General features: G+C 38.2%; 1 protein-coding gene across 8 annotated transcripts in view; it reads right to left on the reverse strand.

Moving 5' to 3' along the window:
• KYAT1 (kynurenine aminotransferase 1) overlaps positions 1-24,686 on the reverse strand; it is a 61,425-nt gene that overhangs the window by 8,181 nt on the left and 28,558 nt on the right. For 4 of the 8 annotated variants that reach the window (XM_077146833.1, XM_077146839.1, XM_077146828.1 and 1 more), the window contains one exon: positions 3,813-4,025. The exons of the other annotated variants lie outside the window; for them this stretch is intronic. In XM_077146833.1, coding sequence (XP_077002948.1) covers positions 3,813-3,908 — 96 coding nt within the window. In that variant the 5' untranslated portion in view covers positions 3,909-4,025. The remainder of the gene's footprint in view (positions 1-3,812; positions 4,026-24,686) is intronic. 8 annotated transcript variants of the gene reach the window in all.

Raw genomic sequence — 24,686 nt, forward strand, 5'->3', positions numbered from 1 at the left:
CTCACACCCAGGTGTACAGGAACTGGCTGGGCCTTTAGAGCCACCAAACTCATGTCAAAACCTGCCTGAACTGGGAGACAGTGGACAGGTGATTTAGCTCCTCCTGGCCTCAGTCTCCCCATCAGTGCAACGGAAACCTGAGTTTTGTGGCCCATCAGTGATCTTCCAACCCTGTGGGTTTGTGAGTCCCAGCTGGCTAGTAGGTAGCAGAGCCAGAGCTCTGGCGTTCTTCTCAGTTGTTGCTCAGGATCTCACTCAGTCATCACAGCATCCCCAAAAGGAGCTGTCACCATAATCCCCACCTAACGGATGAAAATACTGAGGCTCAAAGAGGCTCCAATATCCATGGAGAAGCTGGCCAGGACACTCATCAGGGTGGCAGCAGTGGCAGAGCTCTGGCATGGGCTCCTTGCCTTGGAGGGGGACACTGGGACCATTTGTACAAGGATCAGTTTTTCCCCTTTGCCCAGGAGTCCTGCTGATGTGACCTGCAAAGAACACAGCAAAGGGCCTGGCACCTAGACCGGTGTCTGTCAACAATGGTGGTCCTGCCCCTTCACTGAACCTCTGGCATCTGTCACTAGGCCTGGCACTCAGTACGTACCAAAATACTTTAAAATGAGAGTGATCCTTGCCAGGGAAAATCATGTTGGAACCAAATTGTCAGGGATGGTTATCTTTGGTTGGTTATGCTAAAAGAAAAACTTTTCCTGCAATTTAGGATCTCATGGCTTTCTTGAGCAATCCATGAATCAGGCAGCATCCCACTTTGAAAGAAGGGAGTTTTGAGGAGGTAGTTTGGCAAGGGGAAGCTCACAGAGGGCAAATGCGAAGCAAGTGAAGAAATGGTGCCTGACCTTAATTTTCCATTTTATATAGGGAGATGTTACAGAGTGGTGAACAAATAAGCATCGATCAGGGTGGTGCGTCCAACCTGATAAGTTACCTCTCCCGGACTACAACTGAGTTTATCACCAGCTATTGCTCATTGGCAGTTTTGCAAGATGTGTTCTACTGGTCCAATTTTAGGGAAGGAGGTTCCTCCCAGCAATGCCCAAAACTGGTGGCTATTATATTATTTTACTTATTATTTTTCACGTAACAGATGTATTTTTAATTTTCTCCTTTATAATTTTCTTATTGTCCAAATTTTCTAAAGTAAATGGTTTAGTTTTATGCTTAAAAAATGTGGAAGACCTATGAAACTTATTCCTGCAAAGGATAGGTTAAGCCTACTTAAGAGTCACGCCCAGAGAGCCTCTTTCATTGCTCACATGTGGCCTCTCTCTCTAAGTCAGCACAGCAGGTGAACTCACTGCCCACCCCCCACCCCCACCACGTGGGCCATGACTCCCAGGGGTGTAAATCTCCCTGGCAGCATGGGACAGAAATCCCAGGATGAGCTGGGACCCGGCATCATGGGACTGAGAAAGCCTTTTGCCAAAAGGGGTAAGAGAGAAATGAGAAAAATAAAATTTCAGTGGCTGAGAGATTTCAAACAGAGTTGAGAGGGTATCCTTGATGTTATTCTTATGCATTATATAGAAATCCCTTTTTAGCTTATGGTGTATTGGAGTGGCTGGAGGGAAGTACCTGAACCTACTGAGCTGTGTTCAAGTTCCTTGATTCTTGAAGACGACTGTATAAAGACACATACCTTTTACAATATGACTGAGTGATTGTGAAAACCTTGTGTCTGATGCTCCTTTCATCCAGGGTATGGACAGAAGAGTAAAAAAAATATGCATAAAAATAAATAAATAAGAGGGAGACAAAGTTTAAAATATATTGGGTAGAAATAAAAAAACAAAAAAGAAAAAATGTATATTCGGTAGATTGGATTATGAGTAGTTAATGAGAGGGAGAGGTAAGGGATGTGAGATTTATGAGTTTTTTTCTTTTTTCTTTTTATTTCTTTTTCTGGAGTGATGCAAATGTTCTAAAAAATGATCGTGGTGATGAATACATGACTATGTGATGATATTGTGAGCACTGATTGTACACCATGTATGGACTGTATGTGCATGAAAATTTCTCAATAAAAGTATTTTTTTTTTAAGTGGGAGAAAAAAATCACATTTTAGAAGATTATTTATGGATGTGATACATGGATATCAATGAAACACACTTCTAAATAGTATGTACTGGGGCAGGCAATGGTGGTTCAGTGGCAGATTTCTCACCCGCCATGTTGAGACCCGGGTTTGATTCCCAGTGTCTGCCCATGTTAAAAAAAAAAGAAAAAAACTATATATATATATGTATATATGTACAGTGTCATTCTGTTTTGTAAAAAGAAAATCCCCACTAATACATATTTATATATACAAATATATTTTCTATGACCATATATACATAGAAAAAGTTTTGAAGAAAATATATGTTAACAAAATCTTCACAAAACTTCTTTCTTTTTGAGAGGTGGAATTACAGGTGATTTAAATTTTGTGTATGTACTTTTCTTTTCTTTCTTTCTTTTTTTTTAACATAACAACATACAAAAACGAACAAAAAATCCTTACCATATGATCATTCCCTTCTTGGTATATAATCAGTAACTCACAGTATCATCACATAGTTGTATATTCATCACCATGATCATTTCTTAGAACATTTGCATCAATTCAGAACCAGAGATAAAAAGAAAAAAACTCATAAATACCACACCCCTTATTCCTCCCTCTCATTGATTGCTTGTATTTTCATCTACCCAATATATTTTAGTCTTTGTTTCCCCTATTTTTTTCTATACCCCTTATCACTCCCTTTCATTGATCACTAGCATTTCAATCTTCTAAATTTAACATTTGTTCCTCTTATCATTTATTTATTTTTAATCTCTACGTTTTACTCATCTGTCCATACCGTAGATAAAAGGAGCATCAGACACAAGGTTTTCACAATCACACAGTCACATTGTGAAAGCTATATCATTACACAATCATCTTCAAGAAACATGGCTACTGGAACACAGCTGTATATTTTCAGGTACTTCCCTTGAGCCTCTCCAATATACCTTAACTAAAAAAGAGATATCTATATAATGTATGTACTTTTCTATATTTTTTTGTATGATAAACATACCATATTTGATTGAGTCTAATATGTGCATGTTTTTACATCACACTATCTCTGAATTCAGTGAGTTTAACTGGCTTTTTTTTTTTCATACTGGTCCATAAAATACAATTGATGGCATCTTGGATTTGACGATATATGGAATTACTTTTGAACTGGGGATGCATCATATTAAAAAATAAATAAAGGGAGGATGAGTCAAGGACAGCATGGGGGGAGATGGGAGATGGAATTTGGAGTGAGGGGAGTATAAGGAGGGTTGGTGTTTGAGGGAGGAATAGAGGGGCACAAAGAGAGAGGAAGAAGAACAGAGGAGGTGAGTGGAATTGAATGGGTTTAAAAAGGTGATAGAAATAATGGGGTAACCCCAGAAACTGGGAGTGCTCAAAGGAGTGACTTTCAAGTACTTCAAACCATGCTTGAATGAGAGAGGAAATTCTACTTGTTCTTGGGCTTGTGGATAACTTATTCATTCAGGCAATAATTATTGAGCATGTACTGTGTACTGGGCAAGGGGTAATGGGGGAGGAAGGAGCACCAAGGAGGCCATTCAGAGGCAGAGTAACAAGTTCCAGAGTAGATGCAAGCACAAGGGAGGGACGCACATGCCAGCTGCAGTCAGGAAAGGCTTCCCAAAAGAAGGGGCTTATGCACAGCTTTGAAACCAGAGCCAAGCCAGACCCCAGGCGCCCTGGGTCATGCAGACAGTGCAATGGATGGGCTGGAGCACTTACAGTCTGGTGCAAGCACCGGTTGAGTGAAGCTCCAGCCTTCTTTCCCTGGAGGGGCCACACCAGGTGCACAAAGATGGCAGCCACGTTCCTGAACATGCCTCCCAGAGCCACAGGGCACACTGATGACTTCTCCAGAGGCAGAGAAGAAGGGAGGGGAGAGCCCTGGCCAGTAAACAGCTCCAAGTCCAGGACTTGGGTCCCAAACACTCAGTTCTAATAACAACAATAATAAATAATGGATAATATTCATGGAATGCTCACTGTATGCCACCATAGTGCCAAACACTTTGTTACATGATTATCCCCCTCAATCTTTACTACAAACCTGTGATCCATCTACACTGCAACCAGAGTGACCTGTTCAAATTGTAAGTCTCCTCCATTGAAAACATAATTCAGATGAGGATCTTCAGTGGCCCCTAACATCACAGAGTCAATCCAACATCATGTGCTACTTCTGGAAGCACACACTACCTGCAAATTATTCCTGCTAAAAAATTTATTGTAAGTTAGATCATGCCTCATGATCCAACTATCAGTTTACAGAAAAAGCACCAGGGATATAAGAACATGTTAGATGACACCATGGAGGGTGGTGCGACAGTGGCTCAGTGGCAGAATTTTTGCCTGCCATGCTGGAGACCTGGGTTCGATTCCTGGAGCCTGCCCATGCCAAAAAAAAAATAAAAGACACCATGGAGATGCAATAGGCAAATTCAGATAGAGGGCAATGCTAGAGAACAAACTATTCCATTTCTTCAGCACAGAAATTCTGAGGAAAAAAAGAAAAAAAAAAAGGCAGGGGCACTATAGATGAGAAGATTCTTAACAGACATAAACTTGAAAAAGAAGAAAAACATTGGCGGAATCACACTGCTCAATTTCAAAATGTACTACAAAGCTTCAGGAATCAAGCTTGGCACTGCTATAAGGGCAGACATTTAGATCAAAGGAACAGAATTGAGAATCTAGAAATAAACCCTCATGTTATGGTCAATTGATATTTGACAAGGGTGCCAAGACAATTCAAAATGAGGGGGGGGGAATTATCTTTCAACATATGGTGCTAGGACCACTGGATAGTCACATGTAGAAGAATGCATTTGGACTCCTACTTCACAAAAATCAACTTGTAGTGGATCACAGACCTACATGTAAGAGTTAAAATTATAACACTCCTGGAAAAAAGTATAGGAATAAATCTTCACTACATTGGGTTAGGTAATGACTTCTTAGATATGACACCAACAGCACAAGCAACAAAAGAAAAACTAGATAAATTTGACTTCATTAAAATTAAAAACATCTGTGACCCAAAGGACACCATCAAGAAAGGAAAAAGGGAGGTGCAAGGGTAGTTCAGTGGCAGAATTCTGATCTGCCATATGGGAGACCTGGGTTCGATTCCTGGTCCATGCACTTCCCCAAAAAACAAACAAGCAAACAAACAAACAGAAAATTCAACAAATGGTGCTGCAATAAAAGGATACTCACATGGAAAAATAATGAAATATGAACAATATGGTATGTTGGTATCAACAGCATACCAAAAAAAAAAAAAAGTACAAAGCTCATAGAATGGGGGAAAATATTTGCAAATCATATATCTGAATTTCTCCAAAGAAGATATATGAATGGCCAATAAGCACTTGTGCTGCTGCAGAAACACAGCCTCCATAATTCAGTATTACCACCCTTGCTCAGAAGCTCAAAGAATGCCCCAGTAAGACATGGATGAATCATACTAATGTTCATTTAGGGTAGCTTACATACAGGAGATGTGGTCCCAGGTGGCAGCTGCACCCCATTAGCACTCAGCTCTTCAAGTGAGGGTATGCAGCTTCATATTTAGGAAAAGAACAAAGAAGGCCCAGTGCTAGGGGCATAATAAATCACAGGACTTGGGAGGTATTCAGTGGAATGCGCATAGCCCTTCTTATTCTTTCCCATGGTCTTTGTGCAGAGACCCTTATCTTTGTGGTCACAAGACTGGGTTTCTACATCTAATTCACATTGCTGACTTTGCCCCATACCTGTTTGTTTCTGTATCAGTCTTGTGTACCTGTTTATAGAAGATTAATGATGGGTTAGGGATTCCTTCTTTCCCATGGGAATGGAGAAATAAGTCATAACAAGCAAAGGAGGCAAGGTGTGCACAGATGAAACTATTTATTCCATAGCATTTAAAAAGATGCTCAATCATTAGTCATTATGGAAAGACAATAAGACCCACAACTTCCTGATTTCAAAAATTACTGAGCAAAGCTAAGAAATTAAAACCGTGTGGTACTGGCATAAGGATAGACATATAGAGCAAGGGAATAGACTTGAGAATCCAGACTTAACCCACTTATCTATGGCCAATTGATTTTCAACAAGGGTGCCAGGTCTATTCAATGAGGAAAGAATAGTCTCTTCAACAAATGGTGCTGGGATAACTGGAAATCCACATGCAAAAGAATGAATGTCAACCCCTACCTCTCAGCACATACAACAATTAATTCAAAATGGATCAATGATCTAAATATAACAGCTAATACTATAAAAATCTTACAAGGAACCATAGGAAAATATTTTCCAAAACCCTGCAGTAGGCAATGAATTTTTCAATTTTTATGCCCCAAAGCATAAACAACAGAAGAAAAAAAATAGGTAAATGGGACTTGATCAAAATTACAAACTTTTGTACATCAAAGGACATTATCAAGAAAGCAAAAAGACAACCTACAGAATGGAAGAAAATATTTGGAAACCATATATCTGATAAGGATTTAAAATCCAGAATATATAAAGATAAACAACTCCTACAACTCAACACCAAAAAGACAATTAAAAAGGGGCCAAGGATTTGAATAGACATTTCTCCAAAGAAGATATTCAAATAGCCAATATGAAAAGATGCCACAGAGAAATGCAAACTGAAACTACAATGACATATACTTCACACCCACCAGGATGGCTATTATTAAAAAACTGGAAATAATAAGGACGCTGAGAAACAGGAACCCTCATATACTGTTGGTGGGAATGTAAAATTGTGCAGTCACTGTGGGAAACAGTTTGCCAGTTCCTCAGAAAATTAAACATAGAATTCCCATATGACTCAGCAATTCCACTCCGAGGTATATATCCTAAAGAACTGGAAGCAGGGATTCAGAGAGATATTTGTACACCAATTTTTATCATAGCATATTCACAACAGCCAAAAAGTGGAAGTACTCCAAGTGTCCATCAACAGATGAATGGATATACAAAATGTGGTATATCAATATGTTTTCATTTCCTTGTTGCCATCCCATTCAATGGGATGGCTAAAACAATGGGAATTTATTGGCTCCTAGTTTTAAGGCTAAGAGAAGTCCAAAATCAAGGCATCATCAAGGTGATGCTTTCTTCCCCCAAACTGGCATTCTGGCGCTGGGCTGCCAGTGATCCTTGTTCCTGGTTTTTCTGTCATATGGCAATGCACATGGTGGCCTCTGCTGGCCTCTCCTTCTCTTCTGGGGTCTACTGACAATCACCTTCTGGTGACTCCACCTGGCTTTCTGCATCTGACACTCACTCTGCTTCTAAAAGACACCAGTTATCTGGACTAAGGCCCAACCTGATTCATTTGGGCTACACCATCACTGAAGTAACATCTTGAAGAGATCTTATTTACAATGGGTCCACACTCACAGGAATGGATTAAGTTTAACAACAATTGTTTTTCTGGGGTACACAGCTCTAAACTACCACAGTCCACCTTTTGGGCCACCAATATTCATGCTTTTTTCCTGTATGCAAAATACATTCATTCCATCACAACATCTCAAAAGCCTTAAGTCATTTCAGAAACAAGGCTAAGTACAAAGCCTTATCAAAATTGGTTATGGGTGTTGTGATGGTCAGGCTCATGTATAAACATGGCCAGGTGATAGTGCCCAGTTGTCTGGTCAGGCAAGCACTGGCCTATCTGATACTGTGATGACATTTCATGGACTTAAATCATGAGCATGTTGGCTACATCCATTGTTGATTACATCTGCAGTCAGCTAAGGGGAGTGTCTTCTGCAATGAGTGACAATCTAATTGCCCAAAGGCTTTTAAGGAGGATTCAGAAGAGACTATCACTCTTTCCACTTCAGCCAGCATCTCCTGAGAGTTCACTGAGGACTTTCATTGGAGCTGCCAGCTTGCGGCCTGCCCTACAGATTTTGGACTCTTACATCCCCATGGCTGTGTGAGACACTTTTATAAATCTCATATTTACAAATATACCCTGTTGGTTCTGTTTCTCTAGAGAACCCTAACTAATTCAGGTGTGGTCTGTCCTGTGGCACAATTCCTCTCCAATTGTGGGCCTGTGAAATCTAGAAAACAAGTTATCTGCTTCTAATACACAATGCAGGGATAGGCATGGGAGAGATTTCCATTCCAGAAGTGAGAAACTGGGAGGAAAACAGGGGTCACAGGTACTAAACAATTCTGAAACTGGGCAGGAGAAAATCCATTAGATTTTAAGGTCTGAGGGTCATCTATGGATGGATATTTTGTCCTCTGGGCCTAATGGAATGGCATCCCCACCCCTTCCATGCACTTGCACAGTGGCCATGCTCTCTCCGAACACTGGGGTAAAGGATCCAACCTCTCCAAGCATTGGGGTGGCAGCCAGGCTCTTGGTGAACATTGGGCACAAGCCCCACCATCTTTGGGCACAGGGGGACAGCACTTTCCCCAAACAATGGGGTGAACGTCTGCCCCCTTCAAGCCCTAAAGCAGACAGCCTGCCCCCTCCAAACACAGGGGTGAATCTGCCCTTCCCACATGCGTGGGTGGGCCTGTTCTCTTGGCCCCAGGAGATGGGTTTGGTCCAGACCTCAGTTTCCATGGTTCTTTCCTTTAAGTTATTCTTCTTTCATCTGTCCCTTCTCTGTCCCTTTCAGTCCAGGATGGCAGTGGTTTTGCTCTATGCAAATTTTGCAAAAACCTTGTCACTGTTGAGTGCAGCTCATAAGGGTCCAAGCCAATAATCAACAGAACTTCCGCAGATCCTTCCTGGATAAATGCACCTCCAGTCCTGATTCCCACTGAAATGGCTGACTGGATCCATGTTCAGTTAAACCCTCACATGGAGCCCTATTAACTGGGACTCACTTTCCAGAAGCTCAGGGAGGTCCCTAATAGAGCTGCTTTTGGCCCTAATTTCAGAGCCCAGAATAGGATAGGCTCAGAATTTTCCAAACAGTCAATTTCTGGTTTCTTGGTGCTTAAGAATTTACTTCTCAGCTTACTCCTTTCCTCTCTCATTTCTCTATAAACTGTACAGAGAAACCAGGCTGTATCTTCCACACTTAGCTTGGAAATCTCCTCAGCTCAATATCCAAGTTTATTGCTTTCAAGTTCTGCCTTCCATTTGACATCAGAATTTAATTTCTCCAAGTTCTCTGCCACTTTAAAACAAGGATCGCCTTTCCTCCAGTTTCTAATTACACAATTATCAATTCCTTGTAAGGCCTCATCAGAAGTCCATATTTAATGTCCATATTTCTACCCAACAGTCTCTTCAAATCAATCCAGGCTTTTCACTATCAAGCACCTCACAATTCTCCCAGCCTCTCCCTGTTTCCCAATTATGAAGCTGTTTCCACATTTTTAGGTATTTGCAATAGCAGCACCCCACTTTCAGTACCAAAAACTGTTTTACTTTCTTAGTTGCTAAAGCAAATACCATGCAATGGGTTGCCTTAAACAATGGGAATTTATTGGCTCACAATACATTTTAAGGCTAGGAGAAGTCCAAAATCAAGGTGTCACAGGTGTTACTTTCTTCATGAAGACTGATATTCTGGTGCCAGCTGCCATGATCCTTGGCCCTTGGCCTTGGTCCTCTTTCTTCTCCAGGTTCCACTGACTTTCAGCATTTGGCTGCTGTCTCTGGCTTTTTGTGTCTGACTTCTACTCTGTTTATAAAGGATCCCAGTAATATGGATAAAAGCCCAACTGATTCATTTGGACCACAGTGGAGCTGATGTAACATCTTGAAGAGATCTTATTTACATTGGGTTCACACCCACAGAAATGGACTAAGTTTAAGAATGTATTTTTCTGAGGTACACAGTTACAAACCACCACACCACACAATGAAATATTATTCAGCTGTAAAAAGGAGTGGAGGGCTGGTCATGCTACCGTGTGGATGAAACATAAAGACATCACAGTTGAGTGAAATAAGCCAGACACACAAGGGCAAATATTGTATGACTTCTCTTATATGAAATTCTTAGAATAAGCAAATTCAGAGAGACAGAAAGGAGGATAGTGGTTACAAGGGGTGGCTGGAGTGGCAGATGGACAGTTACTGCTAAATGAGTTTGAATTTTGGTAGGATGATGAAAATAGTCTGGAAATAGTAGTAAAAGTTTACACAGTATTGTCAAAGAATTGTCCACTTGAAATGGTTAAAATGATTTTTATGTTTTGTATATTTTACCAACCTTTTATTATAAAATTAAAGATAAATAAATAAAAATAAACAATGTGATACCACTTCACACCCACTAGGACAGCTACAATAAAAATAGAAAATAAGCCTGGTGAGGATGTGGAGAAATTGGAACTTTTATACATGTCTGACAGCAATGTAAATAGGGCAGTTACTTTGGAAAAAAGGCTGGCAGGTTCTCAAAATATTAAACATACAGTCGTCATATGACACTGTCATTCCATTCCTAGGTGTACAGCCAAGAAAAATGAAAACATATGTCCACACAAAAACCTGTACTTGAATGTGGACAGCAGCATTATTCATAATCGCCCCAAACTGAAAATGATCCATCCATATGTCCATCAACTGATGAATGGATAAAAAAATGTGGTATACCCAGACAATGGAATATTATTTGGTAATAAAAAGAATGAGGTTCTGATACATGCTACAACATCGGTGAAACTTGAAGACATCATGTTAGGTGAAATAAGCCAAATACAAAAGGACAAATATTGTATGATCTAACTCATATGAAATAACTAGAATATGCAAATTTATAGACACAGAAAGTAGATTACAGGATATCAGGGGTGGGGAATGGGGAATTATTGCTTAATGGGCATCGAGTTTCTGTTTGGGGTATGGAAAAAAATTGGTAATGGATGGTGGTGATGGTAGGACAACATTGTGAATGTAATTAACACTACTGGGCTACATAATACTGGAAAATGGTAAAAATGGGAAATGCTATGTTGTATATAACACAACAATAAAATTTTTTATAAAAAGAATGAAGGGCCGATGAGAGGTACAACATGGATGTTGAAAACATTATGCTAAATGGAAGAAGCCAGTCACAAAAGACCACATATTGTATGATTCCAATGATATGAAATAGGTAAATTTAGAGAGGCAGAAAGTAGATTAATGGCTGCCTTGGGCTAAGGGTGGGGAGTGGAAAAGGGGGAGGGACAGCTAGTGGGTATCAAGTTTCTTTCTGGGGCGATGAAATATTCTAAAATTAGATTGGACAAGTCTGGAAATACACTAAAAATCAATCGATAGTATGCTTTAAATGGTTGGGTTATATGGTATGTGTTTTATATCATAATGAAATTGTTTTTGTTTTTAAAAAAACTCTAAGATTAAAAAAAAAAAGATGTTAATGCCTCTGTGTTGGCCACAGGGAGTGAGTGTCTGTGACTGCTGGGAGCCCAACTGACTGAAATTCTGGGTTGTGCTCAGAAGCTCCCATTCCCAGGTAACCCCGAGGCCATACTTCCCAGGGGCGCTCTGGGCCACTGAGTGAAGGACACTGAGGCAGGCCTATTCCTGGTGGAATGGGATTCTCGAGGACTCCCACATGTGTGGCTAAAATTTCATGTGAACTGCACCACGGCCTAAGACTTTTCCTTTCAGCCTTCATTCCTTTCCTCTCTCCTCTTCAAGTTTGCTCCACTCCCTCCTATTTTCCCCTCACAGGTGTTCTCCTCCCCCTCCCGCCCCCATAAATCTCTTGTATGTTTAGTCCCATCTTGGTGCCTGCTTTTTGAGGCTGTGTCAATGCAATCCTAAAAAAACGAAAAAAGTGCCTGTATTTTAGGGAGGGAGTGTTCTAGTTTAAAAGAGTTTAAAGAGATGCAATAACGAAATGTAATACGTGATCCTTTATAGATCCTGGATCAATGATTAAAAACAACAACAACAACAAAGCAAGAACTAAAGTTTACCAAAGAAGGGCAAAGGCCCCGAATAGCCAAAAACACCTTGAGAAAGAAGAATGAAGTTGGAAGAGTCACGCTTCCTGACTTTAAAGTGTCTTATAAAGCTAAGAGTGATCAAAACTGCATGGTACTGGCATAAAGAGAGGTACAGTGATGAATGGAACTGAATTGAGAGTTCAGAACTAGACCCTCACATTTATGCTCAATTGCTTTTTTTTAATTTTTAAATTTTTATTGTAAACTGTAACAAACAAGCATATAATCATTCTTCACATACAAATATTCTATACATGGTGTACAATCAGGGGCTCACAATATCATCACATGGTTGTGTATTCATCACCATGATCATTTTTTTGAACATTTGCATCTCTCCAGCAAAAGAAATAAGAAAGAAAAAAGGAAAAACTCATATATATAATACCCCTTATACCTTCCTCTCACTGACCACTAGTATTTAAATTTACTTTAACCTTTGTTCCCCCTATTATTTATTTTTATCCATATTTTTTATTCATCTGTTCATACCACAGATAAAAGGCGCATCAGACACAAGGTTTTCACAATCACACACTCACATTGTTAAACTTATATTGTTATACAATCACCTTCAAGAATCCAGGCTACTGGAACAAAGCGCAACCGTTTCAGGTATTTCCCTCCAGCCACTCCAATACACCATAAACTAAAAAGGGATATCTATATAATGCAAAAGAATAATCTCCAGAATAAGTTCTCAACTTTGTTTGAAATCTCTCAGCCTCTGAAATTAACTCTGTCTCATTTCTCTCTTCCCCCATTCAGTCAAGAAGGCTTTCTCAATCCCATATTGCTGGGTCCCAGTGAATCCCGGGAGTCTGTCCCACGTAGGGGGAAGGGCAGTGAATTCACCTGCCGAGTTGGCTTAGAGAGAGAGGCCACATCTGAGCAACAAAAGAGGTTCTCTGGGGGTGACTCTTAGGCCTAATTTTAAGTAGGCTTAGCCTTTCCTTTGCAGGAAAAAGTTTCATAGAGACAAACCCCAAATCATACGGCTCAGCCTACTGATTTGGTTGTCCCTACTGAAGGACATTGTTTTTGATGTAATACATTTAAGATGAGCAAATGATCAGTGTGACTGTGGTGATGAATGCATGACTGTGATTATAGTGAGAGCAACTGATTGTAGGCTTTGGATGGATTGTATGGTGTGCGACTAAAACTCTCACACAAAAATCACCCTCAAGTAACGGGAAACAATAATAGAAACACAAATTCCATCTTTAATGTAGATAGGAGACAACTGAAATCCTGAACCATATATCTGAAGAAAGAAACCAGTAGATGGAGAAACTGCAGATGTCTCACAACAGGGTGCAGACAGGGGGTGATGCAGGAGTGAGTGGTGGTGGATGGTGGGGAAAAAAAAGTTTAGCAAAGATATTTATGGGGCAACAAGGGAAATCTGAGTGTGTGGAGACATGACTATTAAAATTTTTTGGTGTGATAATGGGGGGGTTGAATATATGGGGGGGATGGCATTCTTAGGAGATACATGCTGAGGTGTTTAGGGTGAAGCCTCCAGATTTCTTCAATTAGCTTTTAAAGGATTTAGCAAAGACATTTATATACAAAGGCGGGGAAGAGATAGAGACACTGGTACATGCTGGCAAAATGTTAACTACTGGCAAACTGGGTAGAGAACAGCGGGCATGTGTGTCCACTGTACAGTTCTAACTTTCTGTACGTTTGGCTTTTTCAAAATAAAAAGTTGGGAGAAAAAGGAGACATATCAACCAAATGCAATGTGTGCGGTGTGTGTCTTGTCTGGGAATCTGAGTCAAAGAAAGTACCTGGGAATGCTTCAGACTATGGGTCTCTTGCTTTCGAGGGCTACACACATCACAAATACCCAAATGCCAAGTAACTACGGTGCTTAGGTTCTTCTTGGGCTCTTGGGAAGTTGTTGCTCATTTGGGAACTGATTAGGCAAACAGGGTTACAGAAGAGGGAAGTATGAACTGAACTAGGTTCCCTTGGCCAAGAGGATATGGGACTGAGAGCCAGAGATTGAGATGGAGCAAGAGAAAGAGACACAGAGAAGCCTGAATCTTGTCTAAGCTACAGTTATTTTGGTTTTTTCCCCTCATTCACAGCGAATCTAGTCCTAACCAATACACCCTTTCAATACCTTCCAGCCAAAGACCACCAGGCGCGTACCCGGTATCAAACAAGTTGGGTTGATTACTTGTTGCAGTGAGAGAGGATACACACCACGGAAAACCAGGGTGCAGCTTGAAAGGGAAACTAAGTTTGTAGAGTGTGTTCTGCTCAACTGATGTTGCCATTGCGTGGGTTTGGTAATCCCTTATTGAAATGTGCACTCTAGCAGGCTGTGGTGGCTCAGCAGGCAGAGTTCTCACCTGCCATGCCAGAGACCTGGGTTCGCCTCCTGGTGTCTGCCCATGCAAAAAAAAAGAGGTGAAATGTGCACTCCAGCTGGGAGGACTGGCTATCCTCCCAGGAGGAGACACACTTTGATAAAGTTATCCAGGTACCAGGAATCTCCTCTCAGTCCTTAGCCAGTTTCCAGGGGACCACCTGGGCCCGGTCACCTATGTTAATTGGAATTCAGCTACTGTTGTGTAAAAACATCATATAAGCTGCATGCAAACGGTTAGATGAGAGAGGGGGAAGCTTATCTGAGAGGAGAGCAAGATGCTTTGCTTGGCTCTCTCCCAGTCAGACCCTGAAAATGTTGTCTCCGGGATTCCCCAGTGCTTCTCTTCAGGTGTTGGGGCTGTCCTGACTGGTGACGTAACTATGTCTCATTTCTAACCATCTTTTGATTACTTTCCTAATAAATCCTGTTTGTTTGTTTTTTTTTTTTGAGGTTCTGTTATAAGAAAATCCTTCTCAAACTTTATTCAGTCTCAATTATGTCCAGGGAAAAGTATACTTATATTCCAATTTCTGAGTTAGATTCTTCTGGCTATATTCTACTATTTTTTTTTCTTTTTTTTTATTAATTAAAAAATTAACTAACGCAACATTTAGAAATCATTCCATTCTACATATACAATCAGTAATTCTCAATATCATCACATAGATGCATATTCATCATTTCTCAGTACATTTGCATCAATTTAGAAAAAGAAATAAAAAGACAACAGAAAAAGAAATAAAACGATAATAGAGACAAAGAAATAAAAAAAATCTATACCTCAAATGCAGCTTCATTCAGTGTTTTAACATAATTACATTACAATTAGGTAGTATTGTGCTGTCCATTTCTGAGTTTTTATATCCAGTCCTATTGCACAGTCTGTATCCCTTCAGCTCCAATTACCCATTATCTTACCCTATTTCTATCTCCTGATGGTCTCTGTTACCAATGACATATTCCAAGTTTATTCTCTAATGTTGGTTCACGTCAGTGGGACCATACAGTATTTGTCCTTAGTTTTTGGCTAGTCGCACTCAGCATAATGTTCTCTAGGTCCATCCATGTTATTACATGCTTCATAAGTTTATTCGGTCTTAAAACTGCATAATATTCCATCATATGTATATACCACAGTTTGTTTAGCCACTCGTCTGTTGATGGGCATTTTGGCTGTTTCCATCTCTTTGCAATTGTAGATAATGCTGCTATAAACATTGGTGTGCAAATGTCCGTTTGTGTCTTTGCCCTTAAGTCCTCTGAGTATATACCTAGCAATGGTATTGCTGGGTCGTATGGCAATTCTATATTCAGCTTTTTGAGGAACCGCCAAACTGCCTTCCACAGTGGTTGCACCATTTGACATTCCCACCAACAGTGAATAAATGTGCCTCTTTCTCCACATTCTCTCCAGCACTTGTAATTTTCTGTTTTGTTGATAATGGCCATTCTGGTGGGTGTGAGATGATATCTCATTGTGGTTTTGATTTGCATTTCTCTAATGGCCAGGGACATTGAGCATCTCTTCATGTGCCTTTTGGCCATTTGCATTTCCTCTTCTGAGAGGTGTCTGTTCAAGTCTTTTTCCCATTTTGTAATTGGATTGGTTGTCTTTTTGTTGTTGAGTTGAACAATCTCTTTATAAATTCTGGATACTAGACCTTTATCTGATATGTCGTTTCCAAATATTGTCTCCCATTGTGTAGGCTGTCTTTCTACTTTCTTTTTTTTTTTTTTTATTAATTAAAAAAAGAATTAACAAAACAATTAGAAATCATTCCAATCTACATGTACAATCAGTAATTCTTAATAACATCACATGGTTGCATATTCATCATTGCTTAGTACATTTGCATCGATTTAGAAAAAGAAATAAAAAGACAACAGAATAAGAATTAAAACAATAATAGAAACAAAAAAACAAAAAACCTATACCTCACATGCAGCTTCATTCAGTGTTTTAACATAATTGCATTACAATTGGGTAGTATTGTGCTGTCAATTTCTGAGTTTTTATATCCAGTCCCGTTGTACAGTCTGTATCCCTTCAGCTCCAATTACCCATTCTCTCTCTCTTTTTTTTAATTAATGGAAAAAAAGAAATTAACCCAACATTTAGAGATCATACCATTCTACATATGCAATCAGTAATTCTTAACATCATCACATAGATGCATGATCATCATTTCTTAGTACATTTGCATTGGTTTAGAAGAACTAGCAACATAACCGAAAAAGATATAGAATGTTAATATAGAGAAAAAAAATAAAAGTAATAATAGTAAAATCAAAACAAAACAAAACAAAACAAAACAAAAACCTATAGCTCAGATGCAGTTTCATTCAGTGTTTTAACCTGATTACTTTACAATTAGGTATTATTGTGCTGTCCATTTTTGAGTTTTTGTATCTAGTCCTGTTACACCGTCTGTATCCCTTCAACTCCAATTGGCCAATATCTTACCCTGTTTCAACCTCCTGCAAAATAAATTCCAAATTTATTCTCGAATGTCTGTTCACATCAGTGGGACCATACAATATTTGTCCTTTAGTTTTTGGCTAGACTCACTCAGCATAATGTTCTCTAGGTCCATCCATGTTATTACATGCTTCATAAGTTTATCTTGTCTTAAAGCTGCATAATATTCCATCGTATGTATATACCACAGTTTGTTTAGCCACTATTCTGTTGATGGAGATTTCGGCTGTTTCCATCTCTTTGCAATTGTAAATAACGCTGCTATAAACATTGGTGTGCAAATGTCCGTTTGTGTCTTTGCCCTTAAGTCCTTTGAGTAGATTCCCAGCAATGGTATTGCTGGGTCGTATGGCAATTCTATATTCAGCTTTTTGAGGAACCGCCAAACTGCCTTCCACAGTGGTTGCACCATTTGACATTCCCACCAACAGTGGATAAGTGTGCCTCTTTCTCCGCATCCTCTCCAGCACTTGTCATTTTCTGTTTTGTTGATAATGGCCATTCTGGTGGGTGTGAGATGATATCTCATTGTGGTTTTGATTTGCATTTCTCTAATGGCCAGGGACATTGAGCATCTCTTCATGTGCCTTTTGGCCATTTGTATTTCCTCTTCTGATAGGTGTCTGTTCAAGTCTTTTTCCCATTTTGTAATTGGGTTGGCTGTCTTTTTGTTGTTGAGATGAACAATCTCTTTATAAATTCTGGATACTAGACCTTTATCTGATATATCATTTCCAAATATTGTCTCCCATTGTGTAGGCTGTCTTTCTACTTTCTTGATGAAGTTCTTTGATGCACAAAAGTGTTTAATTTTGAGGAGCTCCCATTTATTTCTTTCTTTCTTCAGTGCTCTTGCTTTAGGTTTAAGGTCCATAAAACCGCCTCCAATTGTAAGATTCATAAGATATCTCCCTACATTTTCCTCTAACTGTTTTATGGTCTTAGACCTAATGTTTAGATCTTTGATCCATTTTGAGTTAACTTTTGTATAGGGTGTGAGATACAGGTCCTCTTTCATTCTTTTGCATATGGATATCCAGTTCTCTAGGCACCATTTATTGAAGAGACTGTTCTGTCCCAGGTGAGTTGGCTTGACTGCCTTATCAAAGATCAAATGTCCATAGATGAGAGGGTCTATATCTGAGCACTCTATTCGATTCCATTGGTCGATATATCTATCTTTATGCCAGTACCATGCTGTTTTGACCACTGTGGCTTCATAATATGCCTTAAAGTCAGGCAGCGTGAGACCTCCAGCTTCGTTATTTTTCCTCAAGATACTTTTAGCAATTCGGGGCACCCTGCCCTTCCAGATAAATTTGCTTATTGGTTTTTCTATTTCTGAAAAGTAAGTTGTTGGAATTTTGATTGGTATTGTATTGAATCTGTAAATCAATTTAGGTAGAATTGACATCTTAACTATATTTAGTCTTCCAATCCATGAACATGGTTTACCCTTCCATCTATTTAGGTCGTCTGTGATTTCTTTTAACAGTTTTTTGTAGTTTTCTTTGTATAGGTCTTTTGTCTCTTTAGTTAAATTTATTCCTAAGTATTTTATTCTTTTAGTTGCAATTGTAAATGGAATTCGTTTCTTGATTTCCCCCTCAGCTTGTTCATTGCTAGTGTATAGAAACACTACAGATTTTTGAATGTTGATCTTGTAACCTGCTACTTAGCTGTACTCGTTTATTAGCTCTAGTAGTTTTGCTGTGGATTTTTCAGGGTTTTCGATGTATAGTATCATATCATCTGCAAACAGTGATAGTTTTATTTCTTCCTTTCCAATTTTGATGCCTTGTATTTCTTTTTCCTGTCTAATTGCTCTGGCTAGAACTTCCAACACGATGTTGAATAACAGTGGTGATACTGGACATCCTTGTCTTGTTCCTGATCTTAGGGGGAAAGTTTTCAATTTTTCCCCATTGAGGATGATATTTGCTGTGGGTTTTTCATATATTCCCTTTATCATTTTAAGGAAGTTCCCTTGTACTCCCATTCTTTGAAGTGTTTTCAACAAGAAAGGATGTTGAATCTTGTCGAATGCCTTCTCTGCATCAATTGAGATGATCATGTGATTTTTCTGCTTTGATTTGTTGATATGGTGTATTACATTAATTGATTTTCTTATGTTGAACCATCCTTGCATACCTGGGATGAATCCTACTTGGTCATGACGTAAAATTCTTTTAATGTGTTGCTGTATTCAATTTGCTAGAATTTTGTTGAGGATTTTTGCATCTATATTCATTAGAGAGATTGGTCTGTAGTTTTCTTTTTTTGTAATATCTTTGCCTGGTTTTGGTATGAGGGTGATATTGGCTTCATAGAACGAATTAGGTAGCTTTCCCTCCACTTCAATTTTTTTGAAGATTTTGAACAGGGTTGGTACTAATTCTTTCTGGAATGTTTGGTAGACTTCACATGTGAAGCCATCTGGTCCTGGACTTTTCTTTTTGGGAAGCTTTTGAATGACTGATTCAATTTCTTTACTTGTGATTGGTTTGTTGAGGTCATCTATTTCTTCTTGAGTCAAAGTTGGTTGTTCATGCCTTTCTAGGAACCTGTCCATTTCATCTACATTGTTGTGTTTATTAGCATAAAGTTGTTCACAGTATCCTGTTATTACCTCCTTTATTTCTGTGAGGTCAGTGGTTATGTGTCCTCTTCCATTTCTGATCTTATTTATTTGCGTCCTCTCTCTTCTTCTTTTTGTCAATCTTACAAGGGCCCATCAATCTTGTTGATTTTCTCATAGAACCAACTTCTGGTCTTATTGATTTTCTCTATTGTTTTCAATTTCATTTATTTCTGCTCTAATCTTTGTTATTTCTTTCCTTTTGCTTGCTTTGGGGTTAGTTTGCTGTTCTTTCTCCAGTTCTTCCAAGTGGACAGTTAATTCCTGTATTTTTGCCCTTTCTTCTTCTTTGATATATGCACTTAGGGCAATAAATTTCCTTCTTAGCACTGCCTTTGCTGTGTCCCATAGGTTTTGATATGTTGTGTTTTCATTTTCATTCGCCTCGAGATATTTACTGATTTCTCTTGTAATTTCTTCCTTGACCCACTGGTTGTTTAAGAGTGTGTTGTTGAGCCTCCACGTATTTGTGAATTTTCTGGCACTTGCCTATTATTGATTTCCAACTTCATTCCTTTATGATCTGAGAAAGTGTTTAGTATGATTTCAATCTTTTTAAATTTGTTGAGACTTGCTTTGTGACCCAGCATATGGTCTATCTTTGAGAATGATCCATGAGCACTTTAGAAAAAAGTGTATCCTGCTGTTGTGGGGTGTAATGTCCTATAAATGTCTGTTAAGTCTAGCTCATTTAATATTCAAATTCTCTGTTTCTTTATTGATCCTCTGTCTAGACGTTCTGTCCATTGATGAGAGTGCGGAATTGAAGTCTCCAACTATTATGGTAGATGTGTCTATTTCCCTTTTCAGTGTTTGCAGTGTATTCCTCACGTATTTTGGGGCATTCTGATTTGGTGCGTAAATATTTATGATTGCTATGTCTTCTTGTTTAATTGTTCCTTTTATTAGTAGATAGTATCCTTCTTTGTCTCTTTTAACTGTTTTACATTTGAAGTCTAATTTGTTGGATATTAGTATAGCTACTCCTGCTCTTTTCTGGTTGTTATTTGCATGAAATATCTTTTCCCAACCTTTCACTTTCAACCTACGTTTATCTTTGGGTCTAAGATGTGTTTCCTGTAGACAGCATATAGAAGGATCCTGTTTTTTAATCCATTCTGCCAGTCTATGTCTTTTGATTGGGGAATTCAGTCCATTAACATTTAGTGTTATTACTGTTTGGGTAATACTTTCCTCTACCATTTTGCCTTTTGTATTATATATATCATATCTAATTGTCCTTCTTTCTACACTCTTCTCCACACCTCTCTCTTCTGTCTTTTCATATCTGACTCTTGTGCTCCCTTTAGTATTTATTTATTTATTTATTTTTAATTTATTTTTATTTATTTATTTATTTTTTTATTAATTAAAAAAAGAATTAACAAAACAATTAGAAATCATTCCAATCTACATGTACAATCAGTAATTCTTTTTTTTTTTATTAATTAAAAAAAGAATTAACAAAACAATTAGAAATCATTCCAATCTACATGTACAATCAGTAATTCTTAATAACATCACATAGTTGCATATTCATCATTTCTTAGTACATTTGCATCGATTTAGAAAAAGAAATAAAAAGACAACAGAATAAGAATTAAAACAATAATAGAAAGAAAAAAAACAAAAAAAACAAAAACAAAAAACCTATACCTCACATGCAGCTTCATTCAGTGTTTTAACATAATTGCATTACAATTGGGTAGTATTGTGCTGTCCATTTCTGAGTTTTTATATCCAGTCCTGTTGTACAGTCTGTATCCCTTCAGCTCCAATTATCCCTTCTCTTTTTTTTTTTTTTTTTAATTAACGGAAAAAAAGAAATTAACCCAACATTTAGAGATCATACCATTCTACATATGCAATCATTAATTCTTAACATCATCACATAGATGCATGATCATCATTTCTTAGTACATTTGCATTGGTTTTGAAGAACTAGCAACATAACCGAAAAAGATATAGAATGTTAATATAGAGAAAAAAATAAAAGTAATAATAGTAAAATCAAAACAAAACAAAACATAACAAAACAAAAACCTATAGCTCAGATGCAGCTTCATTCAGTGTTTTAACATGATTACTTTACAATTAGGTATTATTGTGCTGTCCATTTTTGAGTTTTTGTATCTAGTCCTGTCGCACAGTCTGTATCCCTTCAGCTTCAATTACCCATTGTCTTACCCTGTTTCTAACTCCTGCTGAACTCTGTTACCAATGACATATTTCAAGTTTATTCTCGAATGTCCGTTCACATCAGTGGGACCATACAGTATTTGTCCTTTAGTTTTTGGCTGGATTCACTCAGCATAATATTCTCTAGGTCCATCCATGTTATTACATGGTTCATAAGTTTATCTTGTCTTAAAGCTGCATAATATTCCATCGTATGTATATACCACAGTTTGTTTAGCCACTCTTCTGTTGATGGAGATTTTGGCTGTTTCCAACTCTTTGCAATTGTAAATAATGCTGCTATAAACATTGGTATGGAAATGTCCGTTTGTGTCTTTGCCCTTAAGTCCTTTGAGTAGATACCTAGCAATGGTATTGCTGGGTCGTATGGCAATTCTATATTCAGCTTTTTGAGGAACCGCCAAACTGCCTTCCACAGTGGTTGCACCATTTGACATTCCCACCAACAGTGGATAAGTGTGCCTCTTTCTCCGCATCCTCACCAGCACTTGTCATTTTCTGTTTTGTTGATAATGGCCATTCTGGTGGGTGTGAGATGATATCTCATTGTGGTTTTGATTTGCATTTCTCTAATGGCCAGGGACATTGAGCATCTCTTCATGTGCCTTTTGGCCATTTGTATTTCCTCTTCTGATAGGTGTCTGTTCAAGTCTTTTTCCCATTTTGTAATTGGGTTGGCTGTCTTTTTGTTGTTGAGATGAACAATCTCTTTATAAATTCTGGATACTAGACCTTTATCTGATATATCATTTCCAAATATTGTCTCCCATTGTGAAGGCTGTCTTTCTACTTTCTTGATGAAGTTCTTTGATGCACAAAATTGTTTAATTTTGAGGAGTTCCCATTTATTTATTTCCTTCTTCAGTGCTCTTGCTTTAGGTTTAAGGTCCATAAAACCGCCTCCAGTTGTAAGATCCATAAGATATCTCCCAACATTTTCCTCTAACTGTTTTATGGTCTTAGACCTAATGTTTAGATCTTTGATCCATTTTGAGTTAACTTTTGTATAGGGTGTGAGATACAGGTCCTCTTTCATTCTTTTGCATATGGATATCCAGTTCTCTAGGCACCATTTATTGAAGAGACTGTTCTGTCCCAGGTGAGTTGGCTTGACTGCCTTATCAAAGATCAAATGTCCATAGATGAGAGGGTCTATATCTGAGCACTCTATTCGATTCCATTGGTCGATATATCTATCTTTATGCCAATACCATGCTGTTTTGACCACTGTGGCTTCATAATATGCCTTAAAGTCAGGCAGCGTGAGACCTCCAGCTTCGTTTTTTTTCCTCAAGATGTTTTTAGCAATTCGCGGCACCCTGCCCTTCCAGATAAATTTGCTTATTGGTTTTTCTATTTCTGAAAAATAAGTTGTTGGGATTTTGATTGGTATTGCATTGAATCTGTAAATCAATTTAGGTAGGATTGACATCTTAATTATATTTAGTCTTCCAATCCATGAACACGGTATGCCCTTCCATCTATTTAGGTCTTCTGTGATTTCTTTTAGCAGTTTTTTGTAGTTTTCTTTATATAGGTTTTTTGTCTCTTTAGTTAAATTTATTCCTAGGTATTTTATTCTTTTAGTTGCAATTGTAAATGGGATTCGTTTCTTGATTTCCCCCCTCAGCTTGTTCATTACTAGTGTATAGAAATGCTACAGATTTTTGAATGTTGATCTTGTAACCTGCTACTTTGCTGTACTCATTTATTAGCTCTAGTAGTTTTGTTGTGGATTTTTCCGGGTTTTCGATGTATAGTATCATATCGTCTGCAAACAGTGATAGTTTTACTTCTTCCTTTCCAATTTTGATGCCTTGTATTTCTTTTTCTTGTCTAATTGCTCTGGCTAGAACCTCCAACACAATGTTGAATAATAGTGGTGATAGTGGACATCCTTGTTTTGTTCCTGATCTTAGGGGGAAAGTTTTCAATTTTTCCCCATTGAGGATGATATTAGCTGTGGGCTTTTCATATATTCCCTCTATCATTTTAAGGAAGTTCCCTTGTATTCCTATCTTTTGAAGTGTTTTCAACAGGAAAGGATGTTGAATCTTGTCGAATGCCTTCTCTGCATCAATTGAGATGATCATGTGATTTTTTTGCTTTGATTTGTTGATATGGTGTATTACATTAATTGATTTTCTTATGTTGAACCATCCTTGCATACCTGGGATGAATCCTACTTGGTCATGATGTATAATTCTTTTAATGTGTTGTTGGATACGATTTGCTAGAATTTTATTGAGGATTTTTGCATCTGTATTCATTAGAGAGATTGGTCTGTAGTTTTCTTTTTTTGTAATATCTTTGCCTGGTTTTGGTATGAGGGTGATGTTGGCTTCATAGAATGAATTAGGTAGTTTTCCCTCCACTTCGATTTTTTTGAAGAGTTTGAAGAGAATTGGTACTAATTCTTTCTGGAACGTTTGGTAGAATTCACATGTGAAGCCATCTGGTCCTGGACTTTTCTTTTTAGGAAGCTTTTGAATGACTAATTCAATTTCTTTACTTGTGATTGGTTTGTTGAGGTCATCTATGTCTTCTTGAGTCAAAGTTGGTTGTTCATGTCTTTCCAGGAACCCGTCCATTTCCTCTAAATTGTTGTATTTATTAGCGTAAACTTGTTCATAGTATCCTGTTATTACCTCCTTTATTTCTGTGAGGTCAGTAGTTATGTCTCCTCTTCCATTTCTGATCTTATTTATTTGCATCCTCTCTCTTCTTCTTTTTGTCAGTCTTGATAGGGGCCCATCAATCTTATTGATTTTCTCATAGAACCAACTTCTGGTCTTATTGATTTTCTCTACTGTTTTCATATTTTCAATTTCATTTATTTCTGCTCTGATCTTTGTTATTTGTTTCCTTTTGCTTGCTTTGGGATTAGTTTGCTGTTCTTTCTCCAGTTCTTCCAATTGAACAGTTAATTCCTGCATTTTTGCC

This window comes from Tamandua tetradactyla, chromosome 2 (assembly GCF_023851605.1).
Source record: "Tamandua tetradactyla isolate mTamTet1 chromosome 2, mTamTet1.pri, whole genome shotgun sequence".
In the NCBI taxonomy this organism is placed as follows: Eukaryota; Metazoa; Chordata; class Mammalia; order Pilosa; family Myrmecophagidae; genus Tamandua; species Tamandua tetradactyla.